The sequence below is a fragment of the Mesocricetus auratus genome, unplaced genomic scaffold (assembly GCF_017639785.1).
Source record: "Mesocricetus auratus isolate SY011 unplaced genomic scaffold, BCM_Maur_2.0 Super-Scaffold_100007, whole genome shotgun sequence".
NCBI lineage: Eukaryota > Metazoa > Chordata > Mammalia > Rodentia > Cricetidae > Mesocricetus > Mesocricetus auratus.
This window is the reverse complement of record NW_024429191.1, coordinates 29,455,348-29,467,647: the sequence shown is the minus strand read 5'-3', so window position 1 is coordinate 29,467,647 and position 12,300 is coordinate 29,455,348. Positions and strand designations below refer to the sequence as shown.

The 12,300-nt window shown below is 40.9% G+C and overlaps 1 protein-coding gene across 5 annotated transcripts in view; it reads right to left on the bottom strand.

Annotated features, from left to right (window-relative positions):
- Positions 1 to 12,300, bottom strand: part of Mapk9 (mitogen-activated protein kinase 9) — a 44,971-nt gene that overhangs the window by 16,570 nt on the left and 16,101 nt on the right. For all 5 annotated transcript variants that reach the window (XM_005071870.4, XM_021228258.2, XM_005071869.4 and 2 more), the window contains exons 3-5: positions 9,600 to 9,729; positions 6,204 to 6,262; positions 3,886 to 4,024 (exon numbers count right to left, since the gene is read on the bottom strand). In XM_005071870.4, coding sequence (XP_005071927.1) covers positions 3,886 to 4,024; positions 6,204 to 6,262; positions 9,600 to 9,729 — 328 coding nt within the window. The remainder of the gene's footprint in view (positions 1 to 3,885; positions 4,025 to 6,203; positions 6,263 to 9,599; positions 9,730 to 12,300) is intronic.

The window sequence follows — 12,300 nt, the reverse complement described above, 5'->3', positions numbered from 1 at the left end:
GGATATGAATGAAATTCATTAAAAGACCTGAAAATTGGGCTGGTGACATAGTTCAATGGTGGAGCACTTGTCTAGTATGCACAAGGCTCCATCCCTGGCACCACAGTAAAAAAAAAAAAAGCAAAATCCAAAACAAACAAAAGGAACAACAAAACTGAATTCAAAGTTCACTTCTGAAAGCTGACAGCAATAGGAGCAAGAAGAGGGAATCCAGTTTTCATAAATGTTTATATAACATTTGATCTTTGATGAAAGAACAAATGTAAATCAACAAATGTGTTCGTCAAGTTACACTGCTGTCAAGAGGGCTCCAACTTTGGAAGCTGTAAGGTAATGATGGACACGTGTGCAGACAGGTTGGCATGGGTACAGGTGGCAGAGGAGCATCTGTGCAAGCAGGAAGGGTGTGGGCTGCTACTGTGGGCCATCTCCAGGTGGCTGCAGGGCTGGTGGAGGCTTTCATTTTTCTGAATTTTGTGAATTATACAAAGTAAAAGTGCCCTGTTTCACTCTAAAGACTATCAATATTTAAAATCTTTGCTTATCTGAAACTATTTTTGTTTCTTCAAGACAGAGTCTTGTTATATGGCTCAGGCTGTCCCTGAACTTGTGACCCTCCCGTCCTAACATCCTGAGTTCTGGAATTACAGGTGTCTGACAAATCAACTTAACAGCAAAACTGAAGGCATGTATCTCTGTGTGAGACACTGTTTAGAAGAAGGGGTCCAGCATGCTTACACTGGACAGCTGGCACGCTGAGGCTAACTTAGGCCCTTCACCCACAGAAGCCTATCATCCAGTTAATGTACCTGTGTGTTTGAAACCAGCGTGGTTTCAGTGCTTGTTGGTTTCAGCACTGGTACATCAACATACTAGCGTTGGTGTACCGGTGTGTTTGAGTCTCTTCGATGACAGCTCATACCTTTCCCAAGTAGACACAGATGTGAGTGTATGAGGCAGGAGTGTCAGAGGGATCCAGAAGGAACTGGTAGGATATGGTGGAGGTGTTGGGCAGGAAACAAGGTGGCCACAGATCATTTTCCCAGGTCACCATGGGTTAAGCAAAACAGTGTGCTAAGCAAAACACACACTTCTTCGGATTCTGTCTCACCTGCTTGTAGGCGGGAGTGCTGTCCCTAGGCTAAAGGACCAAATACTCAATGAAAAGGCAAGTACATGCCATGATTTCACGAAGTCTCCAAGAACTAGGGGACATTCTTCCTGCCCTTACCTCTGATTTCAGGGGGAGGAAAACAAGTAAGGGAAAGCATTTCCCCTTCAAAACTTAATACAACTTGGAATCTTGGAATTATCATAAAGCATACATTTCATTAAAGGTGCAGAGGGCTGAGACATAGCTCGGTGGTAAAGTACTGCCTCATCTGAACAGGATCCTAGGTTCCACCCTCAATACCAACAGAAGGCAATATATTTAAGAGACATTAAGAATGCCTTGGGGGGGGGCTGGAGGGATGGCTCAGTGGTTAAGAGCACTATTGGCTCTTCCAGAGGATCTGGGTTCAACTCCCAGCACCTACATGGCAGCTCACAGCTATCCGTAACTCCAGTACTCCAGTTCCTGAGGACCTGACACTTTCACACCAATGTATATAAAATAAAGTTAAAATAAAAAAAATTTAAAAGATAAATAAAAATAAATAAATGTAACAAAAAAAAAAGAATGCCTTTGGAGAATCAGGTGGGTGGAGAGATGGCTCAGTGATTAAGAGCACTTTGCCGCTTTTCCAAAGGATCATGTTTTGGTTCCTGACACACGGCAGCTCACAACCATCTTTAACTCTAGTTAAAGATCGGATGCCTTTTCCTGGCCTCCATGCATGCATATGATACATGTATATAAATGTAGACAAAATTTCCATATACATAAAATAAAAATGAATACATATTTTTAATGTCTTCTGTATGAGAGAAGAAAACAGCTGTTCTTTATTAGCATCATATTGTTGGGGAAAACTCAGTATCTTAAATAAAACTAAAAAGGATGCCTTCGGTTATTTAGAAGTCTGGGGAAATTTTTCTAGAAGTAGAATGGTTCATAGGAAAGTTTTTAGTTACTATTTTAAAAATGAACTATGCCGGGCGGTGGTGGCGCATGCCTTTAATCCCAGCACTGGGGAGGCAGAGGCAGGCGGATCTCTGTGAATTCGAGGCCAGGCTGGACTGACAGCCTCCAAAACAATACAGAGAAACCCTGTCTCGTAAAACCAAAAAAAAAAAAAGTGAACTTTGCCATCATAATGTCTATCACTTGAAATGACCACTGGGTGGCAGCAAAGACTACACTTTGAGTAACAACTTGGTTATGGGAGTGCACAAGGGAAAGAAATGCTGAAATCCAACACTTCTGCTTTCTAGCTGGGAGGGCAGGGATGAGGCACACCCTGTGAGGCTTCCATTCAGTAGTTTTTGCTAGATCCAACCTTTCTTGGCACCTAAATGATCAGAAAGAATTCTATCCACTGCTTTGTTTCTGTATCTCACTGTGCTTTCCCAGCAGAAGGGGATTTCTCAATGTTAGAGCAAAAAGTCTGGAGACAGCCTAGGCAAAATCAGCATAGAAGCAATTCAGAGAAGGCTGTGATATTCCCAGTAAAATCCCAGTTATGATCTCTGCTCCTTGTTTCATGTAACACATTGAGATTTTTTAAATATTATTTTTAGTGATACATGTATGTGGAGAGTTTGTACACACATGTGTAGGTTCCCTGGAGGCCAGAAGTGGACCTCAGATCCTCTGGAGCAGGCAGTTGCTAACTGTCTGACTTGGGTTCCAGGAACCAAACTCAGGTCCTCTGAAGAGCAGCAAACCCTCTTAAATCCTGAACCAGGTCTCCAGTCCCAAGGTTTTTTTGTTTGTTTGTTTGTTTGTTTTGGTTTTGAGGCAGGGTTTCTCTGTATTGTTTTCGAGGCTGTCCCGGAACTCACTCTGTAGACCAGGCTGGCCTCGAACTCACAGAGATTCGCCTGCCTCTGCCTCCCGAGTGCTGGGATTAAAGGCGTGCGCCACCAACACCCAGCTCAGTCCCAAGTATTTTTAAAACTCTATCATGACTCTCTGCTTATACAACAGTACACATTAAAAAACCCAAAAACTTACAAAAGCAGCTCAGAGTATCAGTCACATTATCTCTCTGGCCTTTACACTCAAGTCTTTACAGTGGCAACACCATTATGTTTCTTGGTCACTGGCTTTCTCCTACCCCAAATCTAATTTCCTTGCTCATTAAAAAGGAAGTTTCAAATATGGTAAGAATATTAACAACAGTTTGAATTGGGGTCATTGGTATTTTGGAGTTCTTACCTAGTCTTGCAGCTTTTCTCTAAGTTTTAAGTTACCACAAAGTGAAAACCAAAACTGTTCTGCAGTAGGGTGGCTCCCCATCTCTGTGTCTGTAGTGGCTGAAGCATATGGGGCTTGGACAAATAGCATTGGTCTGAACAGTGTTTTCATCAGTATGATTCTATAGCTTAACCTGGATTTTTAAAGTACCAAATTTAAGAAGTTCTTAGGGATAGGGAGATGGATTGATGGGTAAGAGTTCTTGCTATACAGCATGGGGACTAGAGTTCAAATCTCCAGTGCCTGTGTAAAAGGCTCAATGTGGTTATAGATGTAATGTAAACCCAGTGCTATGGGGCTGGGGAGAAGTGGAGTTGGAAGGATCACTGGGCTTGCTGGCTCCCTCCAGGTATTCAGTCCAAGATTGAACACTTGACATTCCCCTCTGGTCTCTAAACATATAAATAAGTGTTCGCTCACACACATGCACATACGTCACACACACTCACAAAAATATTATGTTCTTTTGCAACTAGAAGACTGTGACAACCAAATGATGATAAAGTTATTATGTGCTTACTTACTCTGTGAATTATACCAGCTGAATGCAAATGCTTAATGCCACAGAGCATCTGGTAGAGAAGGTATGACATTCTCTCATGGTCCAGTTCCATGTGAATAACTTGACATAAGTTTGCATCCATTAATTCCATAACCAAGTACCTGAAAATTCAAAAGAGACCAACAATATTCATTAATTCTATTTTTTAAATCCCTTCATGATTGTTAGATCACAACTGTTATGAGACAGTAGTAAGGGATATAATTACTGCACAGAGTAAAAACACAATGTGTTTCACTTTGTAAAATTTCCCAAAGACACAAAAACAACTAATATCCGATGTTTTTCTTTCAAATCATAAAAGAACAACTTTTATACCATGGAAACAATCTCATATAAACGATCTACTTTTCTTTTTTATTGTCTGCCTATCCATTCATTCACCTACCTACCTACCTACCTATCTTCTATTTGATCATCCTTCTATTATCTACACTGTGCTACTATAGCCTCCTTGATCTTTAACAATGCATGATTCTCGTAGGACTACTCATACTCTACTATATAGGGGGAAGAGGGCAAATGGGAACTCTGAACTTCCTGCTCAGGTTCATTATGTACCTGGACTACTTGAAAAATGATAACTTTTTGTTTGTTTGGTTGGTTGCTTAATGAGACAGAGTTTCTCTGTACAGCCCTGCCTGTTCTGGTACTCACTTTGTAGACTAGACTGCCCTTGGACTCACAGAGCTCTGCCTGCTTCTGTTTCCCAAGTGCTAGGATTAAAGGTATTCTCCACATCGCCTGTCTGAAATCTAGTCTTTAAGACTGAATACACAATAAACAAGCTCACGGTCCACCACTAGCACATGTTTTTGGCTCACTGTGAAAGCATAGCCACCGACCAAAGAGGTGCTTAGACACATGATCTCCAATTCTCCTTCCACTGTTTGTCATACCGATCTGACCAGCCCGTGCAATTCTCTGCTACAACTGATGGCTTCTACATTTGCAGAGACTCCAAGGCCAGTGTTTCTGCGCCCAACCACTTCTTCCTGTTGGAGTGGCTGTGATCAGACTGGCTTTCCTCTCACATCACTGTCTTGGTAATGTCCGGCCTGCCATGTCTTTAAGGACCACTTACAGATTCTTGGATTCCTTTACTGCAGGCCTCTCTCGTGAACCAGGTTCTTTTCTGTCTACCTGCTCCACAGTTCCACTTGGATGGGTAACAAACATCTCTTGAGTGTATGTCTAAAACTATACTCCTGATTCTACCTTCTCACTCCCCACCCCACCCCACCCCATCTAGTCCTCTACAGCTCTCTTCACCCCAGTTTCAGGCCTTCGTTTGTGGCTTTCCAATCCTCTCTCACATTTAGCTATCAGCAGACCCTAAGCCTCCACCTTCAAACAGCTTTCGTGTCTAATCTCATGCCTTCATCCTGCTACCCACTTGAACCTCTCACATGAATTGCTGTGATGCCTCCCCATATTAACTAGGTTTTTTTGTCCCTACCTCTCACTGTGGATTCTCAGCCCCCCCCCCAAAAAAAGCAATTGTTCTTTTAAAACTTGTCAAGTGAGTCCACTGCTCTGCTGGAAATCTCATTCTGACTCCTTTCCTATCTGCATGCCATTTCTCTAAGCCCATCCTCTCTGCCCTGTCTGGTCCCCCACTCCAGCCACACAGGCCTCTTGGTAGCAGCACATACCAGTCATGCTTCTCTGCTACGTCTTTGCTCTGGCTATTCCTCCATTCTCAATTCCACCTCATCCCAGTATCTGTAGGAAAAACTCCTCACCTCCCCTAAGCCTTCGTCCTAAAGCCACTGCCTCATCACAGTCTTTGCTGCATCTACCCTGTGATAGCGAGTTATAGAAGGCAGCTTAACTAGGGCAAGGAACAGTGCTCTGGTAAAGCCTTCTGTGAAGTGTGTCTTAGAGGGTGTTTGGAGCAGTAACGAGCAAGTGAGTCTGAATATACTAAGTAAGGAAGCATAGTGCTCAATGTATATGAACACTATCCAACTGAGCAAGACTGAATCCAGAGAATGAAGGGATCACTTTTCTGAGAGCTGAGACAGGCTTTTTCTATTTTTTCAAAATCAAAATGCTAGGACTTACATCAAAATCAAAATGCTAGAGGCTCCCTGAGTTCTCAGACTAAAAACTACACCACTGACATAGCTAGTAGCCCCTGGTTCTGTGGCCCTTGGACTTGGATTGAGTCTCACTGGCAGCATCCTAGTGTCTTGAGCATGGAAATGGTCCTACTGGTTCATAAGCATCAAAATCACTAACTTTCTAAATTTTCAATCTGATGCAAAAGATACTTACACATCTTGAAATTCTTCTAGAGTTTTTTGTGGCGTGAACACATTTAACAAGCTAATTATCTGAAAGGAGAAAATTAATTATACTTTAGTATGTCAGATGGATTATAAAAGTTAGGTTGAACATTGAAATGTATTAAAGGTGGGAAAATGAAGGCAGAACTCAGTATTTATCATTACTATGGTTGACACCAAAGCATTCTAGTATATGGCATTGGAAAACTTAACTATCAATTGAAAGATGTACTTTTAATAGAATCACTCATATCCCCAATAAGTTAATCATGACTACAAAATTTACATATATGCAGTAGAGTGAAAATAATGGTTGGAAATACACCAAATAAAGTACTATGCTAACTCTGGAAACTGAATTACTATACACAACTTTCTGGACAGTTTTTAAATATGAAGGCTGAGCTTGTACTTTATGGTCAAAAGGATGAGGCCTCATGGCCTTAGGTTCCCTTGAGAGCACTAAGAAGCAGACCTCACTGCTCGCTCCTTGTAGCCTTTGTGCTTGCAAACCATGTGTTTCAAACATTTCACATGAACTAGAGAAAGGTGGAAGAAAGTTGCATCCACCTTTCAGTCTTGGGAAACAAAATGGAACAAAGTCTAAAACACTAAAGTATAAAGCAAAGAATATGAGCAAACATTTCTACTGACCAGGTGTAATAAAATCGTTTCTAAGCACGACAGGAAACTTAGGATATCTAACTACATTAAAACAAAACCAAAATTGAACAACAAAAAAAAAAACTCAGCGTGACTAAAGCAACACATGAAGTCAAATGGAAAAAAGTGGGGAAAGGAACAGTTGAAGTGTGCATGGGTGGTACGTCACATGTAATTTTAGCAGACATGCACGCATGTCCAGCTTCAACTGTTTTCTTCCCATTTTTCCCATTTGAAGCAGGAGTTTGTAAGTTTGAGTACATCTACAGAATTCAAGGCTACCACCCTGGGTTGCACAATAAAATCCAAGGATGAAAAAAGGTTAATAGCTTTAATGAATAAAACCACCTATAAAATGAGATTTTTAAAAACAACAGTTTAAGAGAAAAGTAGAGCCACCATCATGAAAAAACAAATTTTCAATGAAATAAAAATAGTTAGGGCTTGTGAGATGGCTCAGTGAAGACAAGCGTTCAGACTCCCAGTACGCACATAAATGTCAATGGGAATGGTGGCCCACTGTAATCTCAGAGCTTGAAAGATGGAGCCCTGGGGCAAGTTGGTTAGCTATACTAGCCAAATTAGCAAGCTCTAGGCTCAAGTGAGACATCTTGCCTCATTATATTAGGTGGAGAGTGAGTCACGAAGACACCTGACATCAACCTCACACACACAAGATTTGCACACCCAGGTGCACATGCACACACACATATACACAACCCCATGAACATATGGAAAGGAAATTCAAGCTCACAGATAAAAATATGATTATTTGTTATATGTCAGATTGGCAAAAAGAAAAACAAAACCAGTACAACATAGTGCTTGGGGAATCTGAAATAAAATATGCTCTCAGAAGCCTTTCATCAAAGTATAACCTAACAGTCTTCCTTGATATCAGTCTGTCGGCATGTATAAAAACCGGAATTGTTTGACCAGCAATCCTGGCCATGAACTAGCATGGCTTCTAACAGAAAAAGAAAACGTAGAAATAATCTACCCAACAACATGATTTGTGTCTTAGTTTGCTTCCTATGGCTTTTATAAAACACTGTAACCAAATCTGGGGAAGGAGGGTTTATTTCAACTTACATTTTATAATCTATCATGAATGGAACTCAGGGCAGGAACTCAAGGCAGGAACCTGGAGGCAGGAACTGAAGCTGGGGCCCTGGAGGGACACTGCTTATTGGCTTGTCTGACTTGCTTTTTAAAATACAGTCCAGGAGCACTGGGCCCTCCCACATCCATCATTAATCAAGAAATGCCTCACAGACTTGCCTAAAGGCCAATCTGATGATAACATATTCTCAGTTGATGTTCCCTTTTCCCAGATGCTAGCTTGTGTCAAGGTGACAAAAATACCAACAGCAAAATTTGTTAACCAAATCATTATATATCTGTATATGCAACCATTTAAAAATGCATTACAGCTGTGCCCCATTAAAGTGTATGAAATCTACTAACATTACAGGGTGGAGAGGGAGAATAACATAACTGATCTTGTTTATACATATGCGAACATACATACACAAGCATGCTTACTAAAATGTTCATGCTAGTGAACTATGGCTGAAGGGTCCAGGGCGTTTTGCTTTCTAACTTATATTATTTGAATTTTTAAAAATAATAAACACACATTTTTGTAAACGGACAAAAAATTAAACAAGTAAAATTAAACACACATTGAACAAACTAAAACCAACTCAAACCACAGATGCAAATGGAGGCCAGGGAGATAGTTCAGTGGTAGAGCACTTGCCTTGTGTATGTAAGGTCCTGGATTCAATCCCCAGCTCCCCACAAAATTAAAAAAAAACAATGTGACAAAAGGATGAACTGATCTTAGTTGCATACTTAATGTCACCATATAAAAAGATCTAGCAGAAAAGATGAAAAGTGTTGAAACAAAGGGTTTGGTATAATCTTAAAATATTCCTCACTCATCTAAAACCAGAGAGAGGTGTCATGAACTGATCATGCAAACCTCCTCGAGAGGCTGAAGAGATGGCTCAGGAGGTAAAGGCACTGGCCGCCAAGCCTGCTGATGACAGACCTCAGTGTATCCCAGGGTCCCACATGGTGGGAAAAAAGAGAACTGATTCTGGTAAATTGTCCTCTGACTTCCAATGTGAGTAGTGGCATCTTCCTCCCCCCAATAACTAGATGTAATAAAGAGTACATTTTAATTTTATCAATAAAATGTAAGCTTTTTTAGTGTACCGGCTGGTTTTGTTTGTCAATTTGACACAAGTTAGTGTCATCAGAGGAAGGAGCCTCAGTTAAAGAAATGCTTCAGTGAGATCCAGTTGTATGGCATTTTCTCATTTAGTGATCCAAGGTGGAGGGCTCAGCCCAGGGTGGGTGGTGCCATCCCTAGGCTGCTGGTCCTGGGTTCTGTAAGAAGGTAGGCTGAGCAAGCTAGGGGAAACAAGCCAGTAAGCAGCTTGTCTCTATGGCCTCTGAATCAGCTCCTGCCTCCAGGATCCTGCCCTGTTTGAGTTCCTGTCCTGACTTCCTTCAATAAACAAACAGCAGTGTTGAAAGGTAAAGCAAATAAACCTTTTCCCCCCCAACTTGTTCTTTGGTTATGGTGCTTCATCCCAGAAATAGAACAGAAACCCTAACTGAGACACATAGCCTCTCTCATCATTAGTTAATCTTCAGAAGTCTGATCACAATACTAACATTAAAGCGCACAGAAGGAGCATCTGTAACTTACATTTTTATGATTGACACACTTTAAGAGGACAAGTTCACGATAGGCTCTCTTTGCATGTGTTTGGTTCTGGAAAGGACGGCTTAACTTCTTGACAGCAACATTTATCCCAAGAACTGTATCAAAAGCAGCACTATAATTAGGAAATATAATAAACAATGTATTAAAATGGCCTTTGAAAATAGCAATGGAGAATATACATTCAATGTATTCCCTTTCAAAGCAAGTAACAGACAAGGAGAAATATTTCTGTTCTTCTCCCATCAGCTTCATGTGCATATAGAAAGTGAAGTAGCTTAGCCAGCAGGACAGACTAACCCACCTCACCCGACCCCCAAAAGCACATGCCTTTCAGCTACAGTTCCAGCAGGACTGAGCAATTCTTTGTACACTGAATTTTCAGTTACTAAGATTAGCAGGCTCAGAAACAGGTCATTTAATCCAAAGCATGTAACACAAGTCAAGAAATGAAATTTTCAGTTTAAAGACGTCAAAAAATTGAAAACTTCCCTGTTGTCACTGATTAAAATGCTAGTATATTTTGGAGTACCACAGCAGATTCTGTGGTTGAGCTCATGGAAGGAATTTAATAAATCTAAGTTTTGACTGATTATGCTTTCCCAGGCCAAAGAATCTAAAAAGAAACAGTAGCCCAAGTCTCAGCTCATGGTAAATTCCCAAGACACAAAGTCCCAATGTAAGCAAAATAAAATTCTGCAGGAAACACTGCCTACTTTTATAATAAGAGGAAAACCTAAAGCTCCACTTTCTAGCTCTCACATCCCTTCATGGAATTTAGTGTTAATTTTTCTCCAGAAATTGGATGCAGAAAATTGAGTGGCATGATGACATGTCTTCAGGTTTCAGGCTAGCAGTACACAGTGTCATCAGTGAGAGGCCTTCTGATGGCTCAACAGGGGCTCAGAGCTGCTAAAGACAACCCGTGAGCCCAGGCATCCCTTCAAACCCTGCCTCTGTCTATCCTCTCTGCTTTGTAATAGTGTTTACTCTTACTCCACTCTGTTACTACTTTCTGCTGAACAACTTTAACTTAATTTGGCCTGTTTTTAAGTTAAAGGCTGGGCATAGTAGAACTTGCTAAGAAGAACCACAACATTTGTTACACACACATGTACAGTGTGTGTGTGTGTGTGTGTGTGTGTGTGTGTGTGTGTGTGTGTGCATATATACAAGTCATAGGTGAGCCCACATGCTCACAGGCAAATTTACTACTCATATGAATATATGATGATGAAGAAAATCCATTGTGAGAGAAATCATTAAAGTGCCTGTGTGTACGTATACACTTGTATTTCTTAGATTCACCTTTCTGATCTCAAAAGGTTTTGTCTGAATTTTCAGACAAACAGGAGTATGACTGCGTTCAAGGGCTCTACAGAATAACATGTTGCCTTCAGTTATTAACATCACTATACTGTGTTGCTTTTTTTCTTTACTTTTTCTTTGAGTCAAACTCTTTCTGTGCAGTCCTGAATCTTGCTATGTAAATCATGCTGGCCTTCAACTCACAGAGATCCATCTACCTTTGCCTCTGGAGTACTGGGATTAAAGGCGTGCACTACCATAACCTACTTGTACTGTATTCTTTAAAACTGCTAAGACAATAGATTTAAGTGTTCTTCTCACTGCAGAAAACAAGTGAAACATGTATATGTAAATTAGCTGAATTTAGTGATTCTATAATATTTATGTATTTTGAAACACTGTGTGTGTGTGTGTGTGTGTGTGTGTGTGTACTGACCAGTTTTTTTGTCGGCTTGACATAAGATAAGAGTCACTTTGGAAGAAGGAATCTCAACTGAGAAAATGCCCCTTACAGACTGGCTTATGGGGGAGGGACATTTTCTTAGTTAATGACTGATGTGGGAGGCCCAGCCCATTTCTTACAAGAAAACAAACTGAACAAGGCAGGAGGAGCAAGTCAATAAGTAGCACTCCCCACAGCCTCTGCTTCAGTCCCTGCCTCTAGGTTCTTGTCCCAACTTCCCTGGATGATGAATTACAATGGATTACAAGCTGCAAGATGAATATATCCTTTCTTCTTCTATGTTGGTCATTGTGTTTTATCACAGCAATAGAAATCTATCTAAATCACTCCGTTCTAGCTCTAATGACCTTCAGCTACCCATGTTTTCTGTCTGAGATCACCTTTTAACTCAAAGGTACAGACACTTGCTAGTATGAAACCAAGGGTTTAGCTCCAACCTCTCCCAGCTTTGTTCTAATGGTATTCCAAGATTTCCTTTGTAAGTGGGTTAACACACCTTATCTTGCTCTTCCCCCACAACATAAGGTGATCTTCTGTTCCACCCTGCTCTCTTCCATCTCTTTACCCTCCTCCCTCTTCCTCCAAACCCCCATCTTAAACGCTCAAACTTGCTGGCATCCTCATTTTAAACTGACAGCTAAGCCTCTGTGCTGCTTCTTCCAGCTGTCTATTATAAACACTGACAACCAATGGAAAGTACATGTACACATGTAAATATTACTAGTTGCAGAGCTGAGATTATGCTTCATTTTCCAAAGATCATACAATCTTTGCTGCCAATTACACCAACAAAATTAGAATGTCTGCTACTTGGAGGTGAGATGGGTTCTCTGTCCTTCCAGGCTATCAGCTGCTTGAGCACCCAGCCCTTCTGTTTTCTATGTAGACAATGCCTCTTTCTATACTTCCTTCCAT